This window comes from Trachurus japonicus, chromosome 5 (assembly GCF_045865225.1).
Source record: "Trachurus japonicus isolate A0001 chromosome 5, Traja_1.0".
Classification (NCBI taxonomy): domain Eukaryota; kingdom Metazoa; phylum Chordata; class Actinopteri; order Carangiformes; family Carangidae; genus Trachurus; species Trachurus japonicus.
Genome location: NC_140911.1, coordinates 19,996,456 through 20,016,294, shown reverse-complemented (window position 1 = coordinate 20,016,294; position 19,839 = coordinate 19,996,456). Strand labels below are relative to the sequence as shown.

At 42.3% G+C, this 19,839-nt stretch overlaps 1 protein-coding gene across 21 annotated transcripts in view; it reads left to right on the top strand.

Moving 5' to 3' along the window:
- Nucleotides 1–19,839, top strand: part of ptprt (protein tyrosine phosphatase receptor type T) — a 329,374-nt gene that overhangs the window by 230,264 nt on the left and 79,271 nt on the right. For 6 of the 21 annotated variants that reach the window (XM_085776695.1, XM_085776691.1, XM_085776686.1 and 3 more), the window contains 2 exons: nt 2,846–2,878; nt 18,806–18,960. In XM_085776695.1, coding sequence (XP_085632821.1) covers nt 2,846–2,878; nt 18,806–18,960 — 188 coding nt within the window. Of the gene's footprint in view, nt 1–2,845; nt 2,879–9,900; nt 9,931–18,805; nt 18,961–19,839 lie in introns of all 21 variants that reach the window. The other 15 variants (XM_085776696.1, XM_085776692.1, XM_085776687.1 and 12 more) reach the window with 4 other exon arrangements.

Sequence of the window (19,839 nt, the reverse complement as noted above, 5' to 3'; positions counted from 1 at the left end):
TTACATGCCTTTCAGGGCCCATAAATTATTCCAGGACAAAACTTTTGTCGGGAAGTGAAGCGAACATGCACAAAACTGTCCAATTAATCTTTCAGGGCAGCACCGTTACACATGTTCCAAATGGACTTTTTACTTTTCCACGGGATGTCGATGATGATAATGTGATGTAAAATTCAACAACCCTGGACATGACTGAAGTCTTAATGGGGGTTTGGTGTTTTAACAGCCAGGTGGCCCCCGAGGGCTCAAACATGCAGCGCCCAGAGATACATTTTTCATAAAAAGCTTGAGAGGAGAATGGATGAATACTTAATGTTTCTGAAGCTGCTGAAACACTGGCTTATTTATTTATTTTTTGTGTGACTGAGCAACAGAGAGAAGCTGACATCTATGAATCTGCAAATTGATGGGAAAATTATGTTATTTAAAGTTCTCCTGTTTAAAATTCAGAGCCTGCAGCCATATTTTCTGATTTTTGATTTGGCAGAAGCTTTTACGTCCAGGTCGGCCTCTAAGAGGAGACTCGTGGCATTTCAACAGCTGAAATAACAAACAAACTAAAACAGGTAGCAAACAAGTAAATTAACAAAAGAACACAGACACATCACCTGCGGCAGTATTATTCTGCCGCTCTGGAAACTGTCCATCCACATTAGCAGCTCCGCTCCAGGTGCATTTGAGCAGAAATATCTGAATTATTAATTCAATTCACCCAGCATGTGTTTAAAAGGTCGTGAGTAAGGTCAGTCAGTCCACACTGAAACTCTCCATATGTTTTAATCTTTTTTGACATGATAGCTCTGCCTCAGTAAACTGCAGTCTGGAAGTCAACAACTTAATTTAAAATGAAATAAACCACATGAAGATAAGACAGAATAAGATCCAGAGTTTAATATTTATAACTTCGAAAAAACGTAAAACTTCCACAGAAATGGGGTCTTCCACGACTGGGAGTAGTTCAGGATCATCAAGCAATGAAGAGAAGATGTAAACCATATTAGGTAGGTTATCAGTTGGAGGTTAGGAGTGTGTCAGCCCTAATTGTAGAGTTGTTCCGATTTTGAAACCAGTATCGGAAATGACTCCGATACTGCCGAAAATACCAGCATATAGGCATCAGCGAGTAGCCTACCCGTTACTGTCCCCTTTAGGCTACCGTATTCAAAGATGGCTTCAGTTGGGTGCACCGCCACCTATGTAGCCTATATTGTAAACAACTCACTCTACGAGAAAGCTTTCATTTGTATGTGATTGTGATTAGACTTCGGTAAAATACGTATTTATGAAAACAATATTTGATTTTTGCTAATAAAAAGCCAGTTACACACCAGCCTATACCTTTAACTAGGGTGTAGTTGCTATACTGTAAGTGTCACCAATAACTAGTGTGTTAAAGACACGGGTTCAGATCAATGAGAAGCAACATGATCAACACTTTGTCTGAACCATTAAGAAAATAATGTAGTGCAACATGGAGCACGTGTTAAACTAGGTTCAGTCTCTAATTATGAAGATGATTTTTCAGCACAGAGAAAATAACAACACAGGCAGATGAGTGGAAATATCATCACCTCTGATGACACAATAAAACAAGTCTGACTAAAACATAATTGTGCTCAAAATAAAACTTAAACAAATCAGCTGAATGTTATACAATTTGTATAATTCAGCTGTAAACAGAGCTTTCAGTAGGCGCATTAACATTATGTAGCTGAAAGTAGATATTTTTTCACAGTTTCTCACTCTTCTCACTCTTCGCTGCCAGATTCTACCTCCATTGTTTTCATCCTCAGTCCATTCTCCTGACATCTCTACAACAGTCACATCACTGATTTTATCAGATTTTCCTTTTTTTCTTAAAGACATCCTGTCACTTAAATATTCTCTAAAACAATGAATGGATGAATGAAAACTTTATTCCCTTTGTTCTGAGAGAAAAATGAAAAATTGTTTTGTTGAACAGTTGAAACAGAAAAAGTTTAATTGGATTGATTTCACTAACAAATACAATTTTTAATTCAAGGGGCTTCACAGAATGTTGTCTCTCTGTTTATCTTCCTTTCTTTATTAAGTCTAAATATCTGTCTTTGAAACTCATCACCTTGATAAATCTGTGTATCTCAGTAATGTTGCTTAGCAGCTGAAGATCTGCAACAGATTGGGCACAGGCCGCCACAATTCATGGGGCATGAGAAAAGTAATATTTTCCCCCTGTCTGTACGGTGGCCCTGAAGGGTCAACCCACTGCATCTTAAAACATATGGAAAGACACAAACATGCTATAGATTCAGAAAACAACTTCCTCAATTTGATAACACATGTGCTGCAACATTAGATGTGTTTGCGGGTAAAGGTATGGCTAAAGACTAATGCTCAGGAAACATTATGTTAGCAAGTAGTTGTTTGTTTGTTTACCACTAATAAGTAGCTACTGTCTTCAGAACTTCTAAAGTCAAGAAGTGTTGAACAAAGCACTTTTGGGGTTTTCTTCATTTTCAGTGTGTTGAGCCATCAGGGCCACCGTAGCTGTGGCCCCCTCTTCTTCCACATTCACTGCTCTCCAGACATAGACACAGTTCATAGCTCATGTCATCGTCAGCATCACACAGCCATGAGATCAGGCTCATCATGTTCTAGCAGCAGGAGCTCAGGTGAATCAGCTGCAGCCATGTTCCCGTGTCCACAGGAGGAATCAGACCTGACTTTCAGAAAAACAGATGTTTCTCAACGTATCTCTGACTGGAGTCTCACTCCCTTTTATGTCTCTCTCTATCTTCCTGTTTCCTGTCTTTGGCTCCACCCCTTCCCGTCCCGTCCCGTACCTGCCTTGCCCTTGCTCCGATAGAGAGATTCACACATGGAGAACTCTGAGCGTGGGGTATTGTATGTTTACTTCTAGACATCAACGCATCCAACTCCGTTCCTCACTGTGACTCTCATCACGCCTCCTCCCTCCGGCTCGCAGCGGTTTTTCTAAATGCATCTGATGGCCTCAGAGCCACAGCGGGGAACAAGGATGTGGCGTTCCCAGAGAAACAATGACACCAGATTAATCAGCTTAAAACAATTCAATATAAATTTTTAAAAAATGTAATTCATTTCATAATTTGTTGATAGTGTAAAAAAGTTCCAACACCTCAGTTTTGGAATAATAATAAAAAAATATCCGGTCTTCCCTTTAAGCAGTAATAGCTGCTGGTGGCCTTCACGTCCAAATGGTAATTGCAGAGTTTACAAATCTCTAAACTGTTGAAAAGGGCCACCACATATTTTGGGAGCTGCACATCCTTTTTCCCTTCAAGAGTGTGAAACATGAAAGACCTATTATTTTAATCTCTGTGGCACACATGTAATTTTCTCCCCCGGCTGTTTCAGCGCTGAGTAACCACCAATATGCAGTTTAAGCTTCTCTTCACAGATCTCTGTCATTTTCTGTCAGAATGTATTTTTTTGTTCCATTGCAAATTCAGTTCAGGCCACAACTGCAGGCTTTATTTATTGTCCCTGTGTCTGCCTCATCACAGCAGACTTGTTTTCCTCTGATTTATAATTAAGTATTATGAAATAAGCGCAGAAACTGTGAAAATATTCATGCCATCATTTTAAAATGTGCTGTTTGAGGTCATGATCAGTTCAAGTGACAGCTCAGGTTGTTTGGCATGGGGCTGGGTGAGTTACCTCAGTTAGGAGGAGCAGCAAGAGCACTGGTACAGGAGCAGAGTGATGGTCTGCTGTTTAGTTTAGTTTATTATTACGAGACAGTGTACAATACCATTAATCAAGAACAGAGAAGAGATGGTTGTACCAGATTTAGCCACTAGGGCTAATTTCCATCTGTAGTCCCAACATGCTGTGGGCGGAGCCAGCAAAAGACAACAACAACAACAACACATGTATTAGCCACGCAAATAAATGTCCACAACTGAAGTGCACAATTTATTAGAATAAACAAACTATTCTTTACTTTGGAATGAAGTAAGAGCTGTCTGACAGCCAAACAAAGGAGAAAATAAAGTGCACTCTTCAGTTTTTGGATGTGTGGCTAAAACGTGCTTTCCTCTAATGGCCGTGCCCACAGCAGCTCATCACTCAGCTCCTCTAGTGATGCTCCTGCTGCTCCTATAAACACTGACTCTGGATCAGTACCTCTTACAGCCCCACATCTAACAGCCTGAAACATCACACTAAGGTGAAAGTGATATCAGATGCATTTCTTGAAACTCCCCCCTGGCATATTTGATCATTTATTTCACGCCATCGGTGCATTCCCGTCATCCCTGCACGTCATCTGTGCTTAGTGGTTATTCTTCACTGTCATGTAAAAGAGTGCACGTTTAAAAAAAAAAAAAAAAAAAATCATGAATCCATTATTTCCACCTCATCAGCCCATTGTGGTGAGAGATGTTTGGCTCGTCCGTCTCATCACTGTTGATGCATTGTGGGTTAATTATTCTCTCTGCAAACCAACGTCCACACCTGCAGCAGAGCTCCTGTTAGGAGGCGCAGACACGAGGAGTTAAGAGGATTCTGCTGGTTTCTAAAATGGGAGCAGGTTCGCCACAATTGATTACACCTCACCTAGAGCGAACCAATCATGCAGGAACTTTTCAGAAGCGAGAGCCGAGCCAGCGCCGCCTCCAATATCAGAGTGAAAGGTTAAATAATTAGTGCAACTTTGTAGGTTAGAAATGACTTGGCTTCAGCAAATAAAAAGCGAGGTGGGTGATTAAGAGCGAGATATGTGGCTGTGTCTCGCTGAATGAAATGTGAAGCTTCACAAATATCTCCACCCACACTGTTCTGGGCTCGAAGACAATCCACTCTCTGCCCGTCATGGTAGCTGTCGCCTGGGTGTCGTGTTTCTCTAATAACACCCCGTTCTTCATTTAAAGCTACACGCACCTCTGCACCTGAACGCTGATTTCTGTGGAAGCCAAATGGAGCTTGGAAATCTTGCAGCATTTAAATAAAGCATTTCGTGTTGTAGCGCGATGGTGCTGCAGCCTCACAAGAGGAAGGAGAGATGGCGGATTTCAATTCCAGTGTCGTGAACTGGGCGGTGTTGCCTCGACCTATAGCTCGGTAGGAGGGAGATTGCACACAGTTTGTCCTCGAGGAGAGAGGAGCCTGTGAACGCAGCCTCGGTGACAGTTGATTCATCAGGAAGTTGCGGGAACAGCCTCGACCCAAAGGGTTCGCCCCCTGTCCACCCCACGCAGACTAAAAAGTCACCAAATAAATGATGAGCCTCTGCACCGAGACAGCAAAAGGACACATCCTCTTTCCAGACAGTACACTGCACCCGCGGGGGCTCGGTCTATGACAAGAGAATTGAGGTGATTAGTAACTGATGTCAGCCCAGGGAATGGACTCAGGCTGAATCCACTGCAAATGGCCAGCTCTTACAAGGCCAAGTGGTCTCAGTGTGTGTGTGTGTGTGTGTGTGTGTGTTTGTGTGGACTGGGATTTTCTGTCTCCAAACCGTGGTGTACACTATATAGAGACACATACACACACATTAGGGAGAGCTGAGTGCTTCCATGCTGACAGATGCTAAACTTGTACTTATTCACAGTTTATTTGGCAGCGTTAGCACACACACACACACACACACACACACATACACACACACACACACACAGAGCCGGACTTGACCCCTATTCTGCAGATGTGACACATGGTTGAATAATGGATTCTGCAGCTCACTGAGATAAATGCTTGATGTGTCCACTCACAGCGCCGTTATAATGGGTGAAGCCCAACCATTTACACAAACTCAGACACATGGATTTACACATTCAGACTCTGTATGATCACACACATAGAAACCAGCCCATTGGACAAGATCCCATTAGAGAGCAGTTTTGTTATTTACAAGCTGTGTCTTATTTTACTGTTTGCTTTTTATTCCTGTTGCTCGTGATAACATTTTTACCCCATTTAATTGCTAAGGATCTGTGTGTGTGTGTGTGTGTGTGTGTGTGTGTGACTCTACAATATTGTACATGGCAACAACAAGCAGCCTGAGCCACTGGACCACTAGGCTGCCTGTAAACGAAGCCACGGCTCGGCTTCTGATAGAGACGGTGCAGAATAAATATGAGAAATTGGATCTGGGTTTTGTTTACAGTCCGTTTACTTACGTGGTTTGAGCTCTCAGGGCCACCGTACACACTCATTTTATCCCTTCACATATGAGACAATTATTGTTAAAGTCCGATGTAGTTTATTATGTACAAGTAGCAGATCAAGCTATCAAACCAAATTAAGTAAAGCAATAGTCTCACCTTCCAAAGCCATAGATAAATTATTTGCTTGCTTTTTATAGATCCCTGATTAATTGTTTGTCAGTGTGCGTATCTGTGTGTATCAGTGCGTGTGTGTGTGTGTGTGTGTCCATATTCATAACTTGCCTGTTGACATCCGTCTGGTAACGAGCTGCTAATTAGCTGGATTATAATTGGACATGAAAACCTGTCACTCTGAGGGGGGTTTTCCCTCCTCAAATTTAACCCTTTATTTATAAACTAACCTCATTGCCAACCCCCCAGTGTTAGCATACTGTACGTGTTTGCATGCACTCTGCTCCACCCATCAGGTCTGTTAAATGCAACACAGCTTGTTTAACATGTGTCAGTAAAGTGCCTCTTGCACATGTTCATGTTACTGTGTGTGTGCACAGCAGCCTGCAGGTGTTTGTCAGTGTGTAGGTGACAAATCATAGGCCTACAAACACACACACATAATGTCCTCTACAGTGTATCTGTGTGTGCAATAGATGAGATATTTTTCATCCAACTTCAGCCTCCGGGGAAAGTATTCTATCATAACACATATGTATAGGTATGATAAATTAATATCATTTATATCATATCATCATTGATATATATATATATACATATATATATATATATGCATGTGTGTGTGCATGTGTAGATCCTGCTGATAGTCTTCATATAAACTCATGATAAACTATACAACCACGTGTGTTTAGCAGAAACCAGTCATACAAAAAACAAGCTGCAGCCGTCATACAAATGTAAGCGTGTGTGCGTGCGTGTTTGTGTGTGATTAAAGTAGAATCCACATGAGTTCGTACATGTAGTTGATTTGAACCTCTTTCACTATGGCAACTTGAAGCTCTTACATTTGTAGCTTCAACATAAACTACAACAATCATCCTAACTGATTATGGGTAGGGGGTGGTGTTTCACCCTGGATAGGTCACTATCGTATAGACACAAACAACCTTATCCACTGACGTTCACAGTTACAGGCAGTTTAGAGTCACCGACCATTAAACTAAACATGTGTGTGTTTGGACTAAAGAAGGGAGTGGACTGACATACCAGAGGTTTCCCACTAGCCCCCACACCAGCATGCATCATAAACATATGAGTGTAAAAAAAGACACCTTAAACATACAGTGAGCACTAATATAAAGTTTATCTATCATTAAAAACACCTAAACAGAAAATACACGGTATGACATTACAGTAATAATATGATATATTTTTATATTGTGGCAGACTGAAGGGAGAATCAAAGTGAACTGAATTGAATTGAACTGAATTGAATATCACACAAAAAAATATACCTCATAAGTAACTCTACTTTCTTCAGGCTACAGTTGAACTTTGACCTCCACAGTGGTCATCACATACACTGACATGATTGTCTTTAGGGAACATGTTTCACATCAGTTGCTTCCTCCTCCTGTGTTGTTCTTTACAGGATGATTTCCTGCTGAAAAGTTTCTGCCTTTTGAGCCAAAGTCATTTGTATTCGTCCTCCTCATCAGTTAGAGACACAGAAGTGAGAGGGGAGGGGCGGCAGGATCAAGGACGGGCACACACGCACATTAATGAAACACATAAAAACAAACATGTTATTGTCATTATCTCTCATGCAGTCACAAATACATCACCACTTCTCTCACACACCTTCTCTCTCTCACACACACGCACACACTGGTATGTTTTTTTTCTACGCTGTATTAATATTTATGAGCAGTTTTAACAGCTGTGGCTTTTACAGCCAAGCTCTCAGCGCTCTGCACTTTATTAATATCATAAGGACAATGTCAGCACAGCCCTTAAAGAGGGTTATGGGTACGACGCTGTGTGTGTGTGTGTGTGTAGAGGTAGCTGTGTATAAAGGCAGTGGAATACGCTTGTGTCAGCCCTCTGTTTCATTCCTATAGATAGATAGATAGATAGATAGATAGATAGATAGATAGATAGATAGATAGATAGATGCAGTCTGCAGTAGTTCTCTGTGTGAGGTCTTGCTCAGGGGAACTGAAATATTGATCCTTTGCAGTCCTGCTTGACTTTCTCCTTTCATTGACACATTGCTGCCCAGTGCAGTATGAGAGTGAGTGTGTGTGTGTGTGTGTGTGTGTGTGTGTGTGTGTGTGTGTGTGTGTGTGTGTGAGAGAGAGAGAGAGAGAGAGAGAGAGAGAGATTGAGAGACAGAGTGTGAGTCCTTACACATTATGAGATCCCAATCTCTGGCCTCTCACCAGATGAAGGAAACAGGCCAAGTGGAAAAGATGCCAACAAACCATTACAGAGATATCACAAACATACACACCACACACACACACACAAACCATGAGATGTCAGTGGCAGAGGTAAAGTTCACAGCTACAGTTTAGGTCACACTAATATTTACTGCATATTATACTACTACTACTACTACTACTAATAATAATAATAATACCATTGTGCTGCTTTGTTGTCTGTGAGCCCTTAAACCTACAACACACTCTTCATGAAAACTCCTCCCCCGCTTCCATTGTGTTACTTCACCAACTTTCATCTTCTGTCATTTTCTTCATCCCATACGTCTGTTCACCAGCCTGGTGGTGATGGAGGCATCAGATGTGTACCTTTATTTTAATTTTTTGTTATTTCTCAAAGACTTAGCATCATGTATAGTTGTAACAACCTGCAGAGTGAATTAATACAAATAAGAAGTTAAGGGAGGTTGATGACAACAAAGACATTTGTCTGTGGCACTGCTGCTCCGTGCTAACACGTAAGCATAGTTGAAATTAAATATTTCCATATTGAAAAAAAAGGTTTAGCTCTTGAAACATAAGTGAATCTCACATAAACGTATTATAATAATGTGTAATATAATAGAAGAAACAGCCACTACAAATAAAATTGCTTAGTGAATGAATTAAATCTATGCTTTATATTTACAGTTACAGATGATGCTGTATCTTCATTTTTTTTTATTTTAATTTATTGATGTGATTCTGTTCTCATATTTTGGATAAGTCAGGTGATCATACTTTCATATTATTATTATTATTATTGATATACGTACTCCATGGAGTATGATGGAGTGTTAACATGGACCGACGAGTGAATGATGGATGAATCTATGTTTTCATCTCTCAAAAGTTAATGAGCGAATCGTTCTCTCCTGAAAAAAAGAAAAGTGTAATTTTGTGGGTGAGTGAGATGATGATTTCACACACCATGTAGCTCATTATTACCTCTAATTTACTTGATTGACTACTGACCACTTCACAGTTCAGTTACAGCAAAGTATTGCCCCTGGATCCCGGGATGCTCCTAAGACCTTACAGCAGGACCTGCTCTTGTAAATTTAAAGTTAGATGAATATTGTTAATGTGGACAAACAGACAAAGAAACAGAAAGAAGCTGAGCTTCAGGAGACAAAACCAGAGAAGACAGTTTTTATATGAGGACACATTCAGGGACTAATAGACTGTAAGATTATAATAATAATAATGATCAGGTTAAATATTCATCGAGTCAGAAAAATAATCTTTCATTCCAGTGATGAACTAATCCAATGTGTTTGTCCTTCTTCTGGGTTTTGCTCTGTTGTCATCATCGGCCTCACCTCACCATGCTTCAGAAGACATGCTTATTCCTACTCTTATTACCTGTAAGTAGAGATTTCACATCAGCAGTGACTCCTCCTGCTAATTCCTTCTCTTTCTTTCTTTGTTTTTTTTTTTCTTAAGTTTTTTTTATTTATTTATTTCAATGTCTTGTCTTCTTGCATCCCAGAACATCTATCTACAGTGTTCAAATATGAATCTAATAGTAATTCTAAAGACGTCCTGGTGTCAGTCTACGGTACATTACCTGTTTGTCTCAGCAGCCACACAGGTGTTCAGACTGCATTATAAAGGTGTGCGGGTCACCTGTGTAGTGATTTTCAGTTTGTTGGTATTGGACCTTTTTCTGCTCGATTTGTTGGGTCACAAACAAACAGGTTAGCTAGTGGCTAATTCTTAGCACATGAAGCAGTGAAAACATGGACAACTTCACAGCTCTGTACAACTTCTACGTGTTGTAGCTTGTAGCTTGTCACAGGCTTAGCCTAGGGTGGGTAGTGGTAGTTTAACTCTGTGGGAAACATTTTTATGCTATTTTAGCTGTTGTTCATGGCTACAACAAGAGTCTTGGCTGATTTCTGACTTGGCTCCATTTGATATCAGGCATTGTGTCAAATGTTGAACTCAATGAATTTAAAGATTCAAACAGATCCAGATCAAACCATCCCTGGTGCTCTTCTAAAACTGGTTATGAAAGGAATGTTTTGGTTTCAGATAGTGAGAGTAGGTGATCACATACTGTAATGAGTGTGTATTAATATGTGTTCCTGTGGAAGCTCTGAGGCGATTGCCCTCATGCTCATATCACATGTGTTGTGTAGTGTTAGTGATGAAGCACACACATCTTCCCATGGGGTGACGCCGCAGCAGGTTTCAGAAAAACAAGGTTTCCTCAGCTTCCTGTGCAGGTTGTAAACTGTGGATTTTAGCTGTGACCCTGTCGCAAAACAATCTACAGAGTGAAGTGGGCGACTGCACCCTCACAGGGGGGTTTGATCCCACTGCAGCATACTGTACAGTACAGCAGCTTTCACTTCATTTGCATCATTTGCATCGTTTGCATGTTGCGTCTCTCTGAGTGTCCCAACCCAGACAGGTTAGTGTAATCCACCTTTATCTTCTGCACCAAACAGCCACTTCCTGCTGGTACTTCTAATGAGGGGCTGTTATAGCTGCGTGTTCATTCGCTGCAACACACAACAACACACACACTCCCTGGTACACAGCGACATGTTTCTCTCAGCTCACCTGCAGAGAATCTCTGAACATCCAGCTGTCTTCAAAGCATCTGGAAATTTCACCCTGAATCTGCAGCAGAGTCCAAACCGAGCATAACAGTCATCACACACCTTTGTAAACCAGCTCTGCTCACACACACACAGATACACACACACACACACACTACCCTGAGGCTGTTTGACCGCACCAGAAATTACTTCTTTACACTGAGGAAAACGGACACAATTAAAAAGATGGCTGCTGCAGTTTTCTGTTTGATTTGTTAGAAAAGTTTTCGAATGACTGACGCAGCTGTTTCCACAGTGTGTTGCCAGTTACTGTACCAACATCTGCTACAGATGTTTTAAACCAATAAACAACCAGGCTCCGTGACACTGAGAAATCAACAGCAGCACAGACCCAAACTCACATGCACCACTGTCCTCCTGGTCTTTAATAAGACAGGTGAAATGGTGCAGCCGTCCAGGCCTGTGTGGTTCACACACTCATTGTTCTTCATAAAGAGCCTAGACTGGTTGGATTGGAAGAAAGGGAGACAAAGAGGGAGAAGAGGAAATGACCACCATGCAATAATAATAATGTTATCAATGGTGATAGCAGCAACAGCAATAACATTATTAAAGATCTCTCCTACTGATGTAAGTTTCTGATTAAGCTAGTAGTAATTATTAGAATAATAATAATAATTATTATTATATTAGAATTTAGCAGTAGGTGGTTCACATGATCATGCAGCAGAGGGTGGTTCACATTTGATGGTCTGGAGACAAAAAGAGATTTGGTTTCTTTGACAATATTTAAACATATTAGCACTGATTTATTGATTTATGTGAAGATCAGATTTAAAGAGAAACGGCCGAGAACATCAGCAGCAACGGTGCAGCATCGTTCAGCCGCTGGTTCCTCACTCAGAAAGCAGTCAGCAGCTACACACACACACACACACACACACACACACACACACAGCTATAGCCCAAGGATGTTTACTGTTGAGAGAGTTGAGATGAGAGAGGGATTTTTCTCTCTCTCTTCACCTCTCTCTATCCCTCCATCTCTCGCTCCCTCGCCAGCTCTGCCTCGAAATCCTGTGATACGCAGATGAAAGTTTGTTTGGGCTTTGCCCGCGGCCTCCTCCAGAGCCGACTCTGTCACGCTGGAGTGACTGACTGCCGGGCGGCTCCGGGACATCGGAGCTGTCTGGTTGCCTAGTGACCGTCCGAGACCGCCAAACAAATGTCCTTCCCTGTGTTTGATTGGACGCCTTGAGGTCGGCCCCGGTGACTTGCCAGGCTTTTGCTAAAATAATTGCAATTCCCAGCATGCATCACTTTCTAGGAAAAGAACAATAGCGGCAGCTTGTTGCCTCTGTCAAAGGTAGAGACCTGATCCTTGTGGCTGTTAACACCTGTATCTGGATGAGAGCAGCTCAATAAGTGATGCTGGACACGTCTGAGCTCGGTCCACTGTCACAGATTCATCTGTGTGTTTAAGTTATTACCACATTAGATAAACAGACAAAAAACTGACAAAAATCCTGATTCAATGAGGCACAGTAGGCATAGCTGGCAAATGTTTGGGACCCCAAAGTGAAAAATTGCTCCTTGTGGCCGCTTTTGTTGGCACATTTTACCATGACAGCTGTAGACGCCCTTAAACTTCCTCTGACAATGTGAGCTGGTCTACTCACAGTCTAAAACAAACATCTCTAAACTGTGAAATCAACTGACAGTCTAATGTATTACATCTAGAACTTGTGGCATATATTCAGTCTGCATGTGAGGCATTTGGATGATATTTGTGAATTGTAGCGTATTCTCATAATCTGCATTTGAGGCATTGAGGAGACATCTTTAACTTGTTGCACCCACCAATGGGCTGTATGCGAGGTGTTTAGAGAACATTTGTAAATTGTGTTCTCTTCCATTAGCACGACCGGTATTCTTCATACGAGGTGTTGCACTGAAGTTGAGCCTGGCCCAACTTCAACGTCAGGAAGTTGCAGGAACCTGTATGCAAGGTGTTAAAAACACCTGTAACTTGTAGCACCGACCAGTATTCTGAATGTGAGGTGTTAATGAGAGATTTGAAAATAAAGTGTCTGCCAGGACGAGGTAACAATGAGGACGATTCTTTGATGAGTTTGGTTGTTCAGCTTCCCAGAATCTCCTGATAGCAAATGTGAATCAAGAGCCATAACAATGCATTCACTGCGAAAAGTAATTTAAAAATGTGAAATTGATTGTCGCACTGATTGACACTGATGCATTCAGAGCCAAAAATGTGCATCAGTTATTCCAAACCTCAGTCCTACTAGAGGACAGAGCCATCACAATCATTACCTCCACTTAGTAAACACATCGCTCTGTATCAGTCACTCACGTCCTACAAGGATTCATTGTTCAGATTTCTTATTTATATATGTGGGCCAACATCTGCTGCAATTAGCACAACAGAGCCTGCAGGAACGGCATTTCCTCGAAGTCAGTTGATGATAAACTTTTGCAAATCAAACTAAAATACTCAGATAATTCTATCACAGTGGTATTTCTGAGAGGTTGAACTGGAAACAACAAAACATGTCCGGCCCAGTCAGAGCAGGTGCCGACCGCCCCATGTGCCAGAACATCTGAAACTCTTCAAAAGGCTAATCAACAAACAGTGACCTAATGGCACAAAGGCAGTGTTTAGGAAGTGAAGCTCTCATGTCATATTGACACTTAATGCATCAAATGAGCAACATAAAAAAAAAAAACTTTTGCTCCAGAGTTCAGCAGAAGTACAGCTGCTCCCCTCCCTTTATCTCTTCCTCATCTTGTGTGTCTCGGTAATAACGCCTCCTCTCAGACTCATCAAGGGAAGCACTCAACTCTTTCACACGCACACACACACATACACACACACACTAAACAATACATCCATCCACGCATCGCTCATTATCGACACATCAAACGTCCTGCAATTAACGTCGCCGAGGGCACAAAGTAGTCTATGATTCCCGCCGCAGTCGGCCCCCGGCAGGGTAACCTCGCCGCTTAATGAACTGCCACCGTGACATTCATTAAAGGAGGATTATGTCGCACTCATTGCCACTTACAATATGCAAGGAATTTGTCATTTAAACGAGTCCATTACACAATGAACGTGTGCGGGGTTGAGGTGTAAAGAAGGAGGGAGGAGGACCAGGAGTTTGTGCGCTGCTTTCACTTCTTCACCTTGCACCTTGGTCCACGCACATTTGGCCTTCTTTTCTTCTTTCTTCATCCTCCTCCTCCTCTCCCTCCTCTCGCTTCTCTTCCTCCTCTTCGTCTCCTGCCCACTTCCTGTCACTGGGAAAAGGCCGCTCGCTCTCCGCTCCAATCACAGCGGAGGTTTATGGCTGCGTTGCTGTAAATTGGCGTCAAGTGGAGGAAGGTCGAGTCCAGGGCTGATGGAAGAAAATGATTATGGGAGAAACTTTGCTTGGCCTTTCCTGCTTCTCACACTTCTCTCTCTCTCTTTCTAATCTTCATCTTTCTCTCCCCAGCTGCTTTTTCCCAGTTTATTCTTCAACTATTTCATTTGTTTTCCTTCTTCCTCTCATTCTCTCTTTCACCCTCTGCTCCGTCTCTGCCTTTATAATCGCTCTTCTGTCTCTTGGCTGAATTCGTTAAGTACTCAAGGGCGCACAGCTCATCATCAGATCCCACACACACACACACACACACACACACTGATATACAATGATCCTGCTTTAATTTCACATCTCTGCATATCCTTCTCACTCACACGCACGCATAATATTACCAGTTTTGCACAAGCCAGTGGAGACATGTACACACAGAGACACACAACGCACTAACACATGCACATGTGCACAACTGCAGGAATCAGCATCGAGCACTGGAATCCTGTTCCTATCGATCGGCTGACTCCAGTGTCAGTGGAAGTCATTCCCCTCTTTATGCAGCGAAGCAAAAACAAAGAAGCTGCATTCAGTTTGATGCAGGAGGTCGTCGTTGTGACTCATCCTGTCTCACAGTTGTTGTGTATTTACGCACATTTATTATGACTGTGTAAATTACTGTTGTGTTTTTAGGTGTTTGGTGATTTCAAACAGAGCAGATCGACTTCCTGTTGGTATTAAAGGAGCTACCTGTAAGTTCTGCTACAGCTATAGCTAATATCAGTATTAACAGCTGTTTACTTCATTCATCTACTCACCAACATCTGTCTCCAGATGTGGAAGCAAGCACTGTCTTTTCCTTTATGGAAGTTAGCATGCTAACCAGCTAGCCATGGGCCGTCTCCCTGCTGTATCCTTTAAGCCAGGGACACACCGGCCCGACCGTCGGGCGTTAGGAGCTCGTCTGTTTGGTGTGTTCCTCTCCGTCGGGTCTTGTCGGATCTCGTCGGGGCCGATTGAACATGCTCAGTCGGGACTCGTCGGCTGTCGGGAGAGTAGACTCGTCGGGTGCTCTGATTGGCTGTGTGCTAGCTATGGCGATTCTGATTGGCGCAGTGTGTGGGAGGGACGGAAGTGACCACAGTAAACAAACGGTGTCCTAGCCTGTCCTACAGTAAAAATGCTATACAAAATAAAAAGAGGAGTAAAGCAATATATTAAGCGGCAATATATATATATTTAAACATCAAAGATGTTCAATCAAACCCACATAGTTTGAAACAACGTTCAAAACACACACAGCTCACAGCTAAGCATATAAAACCCGCTAGCTTAATGCTAACATATTATGTAAAACACCATAGACGGGCTAACAGAAATTAGCATAGGCTATCGCCAATTCGCGGCAGTGGTTCTCCACACTGCAGCACTATCAGTCCATAGCGTTTCTATATTTGACGGAGCCGTTGCTAAATCACGTGAAGGAAACGGTAAATCCGAAACAGAATCAACATAATACACTTCCGCCCCCTTTCAAAATAAAACACAATATGCAGTTAATATAATCACAACTTCACATCAACATTACGTCGGGGTCTCGGAGATTCGGTACCATGGACGACGAGAGATTAATTATGGAAGTTGAAAAACATACAATTAAGTGTTCTTTCTGTTTTTTGATGTGTTACTTTTTGCAAAATCCACAGCCTGCAGGACTTGTTGCTACACAGATCTATGAAAGGTCATTAAAGGTTGTCAGAGCTGACCTCCCACCCACTTAAGTTTGTTATCAAATAAGTGTCAATTTGATCCTGATCCGCTCAGTATCTCAGAAAACAGACAGAACACATAATCAGGAGCTTTCTTTGCATGTTTGAACTTAAAAGTTAAAGTACAGGTGAGGGCTTCGTCTTCACCTGAGTTTGTTTTCTTTTCCATTCTTTCTGTTGGAGACGCTGCGTTGCATTTACTCGACCTCTCGGTGCTTCATGAAAGCTTTTAGACTATAGAGAAACTTGATTAGTCACTGTGGTTGCGATGTGCATGATGCTCAGTAAAAGTAGAAGTCGTGTGTTTCTGAGTGAGTGGCACAGGATGGAGCAGCTCTACAGAGAGACACATGTGAACAGGCGCACGAGGCAGAATCATCGTGATAGGTTATCGAGAAACTCTCCCACTCACTGGCCAGTGTGCGCCAAGCGGCCAGATACAACAGCCACGTGTTCGCAGTTCGCACACACACACACACACACACACACACACACACACACATACACACATACACTGGCCAAAACACTGAACGTCCAGCACACGCAGTTCTTCAACAGCCTCGAAAGAGATCAAGTGTTGGCTCACAGAGCTGTCCACACACACACACACACACACACACACGCACACACACACACACACACACACACACACACACACACACACACACACACACACACACACAGGCACAGCCCACTATTTGAGCTAATCGTGACTCGAAGTTTGATACTTTAAATTGAAGGTGGATCCTGGAGGACGTGTGAGGTGTATTTATTTATTTCTCTATGACTCAGAAGGAGATGAATCTGCTGTAAAATTGACCTGTTACTGAGTCTCATATTATGGACTGGATCAGTATTTAGTTTATAAAAACACTGACAGCTTGTTCTGAGTCTCTGGGAGGAGAAGAAAGTTTAAGTATAGACTAACTTTAAAATTAACTAAATGTTCGCTGATGGTGAGGAGCAACATAGTAGTTCAGGGACGATCAGGGCCACATGTGAAAATCCAGACTTACATTTCTGAGAATTTCATTTTATGGTCAAATTTGATGTGTTAAACAATTGTCTAACTTGTGTGAAGTAACACAAAAATGCCTTGCATTGTAAGTGTTTATGTTTTAACTAAGTCATATCTACCTGAATGAATCATGACATGCAGTATTAGCATCTGTTAACTCACTCACCAGCCACTAGCACATGTTTAAATCACCACAGCATACATTCTAAATACTTTGGTAATCATTTGCTGGCATTAAATGATAAATGATCTCATGAGCCACTGACATCTCCTAAATGACTGGTTTGTAATTCACAGGATGGTTAATTTATAAATGCTGAAGCCATCATTACTTAAGTATGAAAATATAATCATTAAACACTTTATAGATGAGTTTACCAATCCAGAGTTAAACATTTGAACTGTGTGTACAGATCATGTACTGATTGGTTTGAATCTAGGAAGAGTTATAAATAATAAATAAGTATTTAATGATGATTCAATGCTCAGGAGTGTGTAGTTGATATAAAGTGCCACTACAGGTTCTGTAGCTGTGTCAGAACTTGTCTTTCTCTTTGCTATGAAGTTGCAGAACGGGACATGGAGGTCATTTCAGTTGCACCATATCATCAGACTTGAGTCGTTCTCACAGTGGAACAATCCCAGCTAATTATCACTTCCAGCGCGCTCGGGTTCAGAGAACAGTTTCTGCTTCTAGAGATGAGAAAGTAAAAAAATCTGCTGCTTCTTCTCCTGCGCGCTTTGGCGAGTGGTCCGGCGCGGTGTCAGGTCGTAATGACTTCCTGTCATTTCTGCCATCTGGTGTCTCAGTGGACCTGAAACTGAAGGTAAAACTCCGAATGGCCTCGTTGCAGAGCGGCCAGCAGATGGGACGTAGTGACATGAGGAGTAAATGGAAGGAAACAAATCACAGGGCCACAACAACACTCGGGGGACTTCTCATCAGCATTCGCCCCTCTACGGCTACAACTCCCGTAAAGTAACGAGCTGGACGTCGACCTCTCCCTCCTGCTTCACGTCATCTGTCCTGACTTTGCTTTAATTGCTCTGGAGAAACATTCTGAACCCTGAGCTCATCAAACAAACAATCACAGTCAGTTACAGAGACGAGAGAGTCATCGTGTGTTCATGTGAAACTGCTCTGTCTGGGCTGAGCCAGCTTTTACTGAGGTTATACAACTATAGGAGGGATATACCTGTGTGGTTTTAGGAGCTGATTAACCAGTTGTTAGGTGGAGGGATACATCTCCCAGGTGGGAAATCTAGTTCCTTATAGGAAACAACAAAACAAACAATTAGAAATGATAAACATTTGGATTTTCCAATGCATAAAACAGTTTTCACCCTCATGTGTTTGAGTGTCTGCATGTTTTAAATGAATTGTTGATGAGGTAGTTTCTATCCCTGTGCTGTTTGTTTGTGTTTTGTGATTTGAATGTGTATTCACACATCCATGAGCGTGCCTCTATATCTGTGTGTGTGTGTGTGTGTGTGTGTCATTGCCTCTACAGGAAGTTGGCAAAGAAGCAGAAGGAGACGGCGAGCAGCTCCACTCAGCAGAGGGAGATGGGTCCGGTCACCACGGCCGATAAGAGCACCACTAAAGTCAGCACCCTGCACAAAGACGACCCCTTCTCCACCTCCAACCAGGACCTCAACGGATTCAGTAAGTCCAAATCCCAGCCGTCGTTCTGAGCATCAATGCGCCTCCTAAATCTAGCGCCTGCAGCCGGCGGCGTCTCTATGAGCTCCGCTGGGAGAGATTTACGGTCCCAATCTAACGTCTGAGTGAAGAACATGCAGCAAATGTTTCCCACAGTAAACTTTCTCTGTGCTGGAGAATCTGCATCTCCTCCGTCTCCGAGCCATTCATCATTTTGTCAGATTAATTTATACAAATAGTGGACATTTCATTTTATAATGAAACTCTCCAAATGTTCCTCTTTCTCCTCTATCAGCAGTGTGTCGTGCTGCTTCACCGGCCTCCATCTTACTTCATGCTGTCCTAATCATTTTTCTCTCTCTCTGCTCTGTGGAGCCGCACACTCGCTCTGTTTTTGCACAAATGCATCTGTGTGCGTCTTCAATCTTACCACGGTCGCCCTGCCGTGCGTGTGCATGGCCACGCGGGTGAACACATCTCTTTGTGAGATTTTGTGTGTGTCTATGTGTGTCTAGGGTAATTAGACAGGGCCTCTCAGAAGGGCATTTTTCTCTTGAAAATGTCAGCCTGGCCTTTTGGGAGTGCTTGGCCGTTGGAAGCCAGGGGTGCCGGAGAGGAGACTAAGTAGCAGGCTAATGCCGGCCGTAATTGCCTGCACTTTTCCCCTAACTGTCCACGCTGCATTGCTGACGCACAATAATGTTTCTGCATCGGATACACTTAGGCACTGAGCACTTTTATCAGGCTAAAGCTGTGATATTTAAAACTTTGACATTTTCTTTGCTTTCAAATAGACCAGACCGTTTTTATTGGAGAATTTGCAACATATAGGAAATGAGCTCCCGTCTTGACCTTGGACATTAGATAAACTCGTCACTGTTT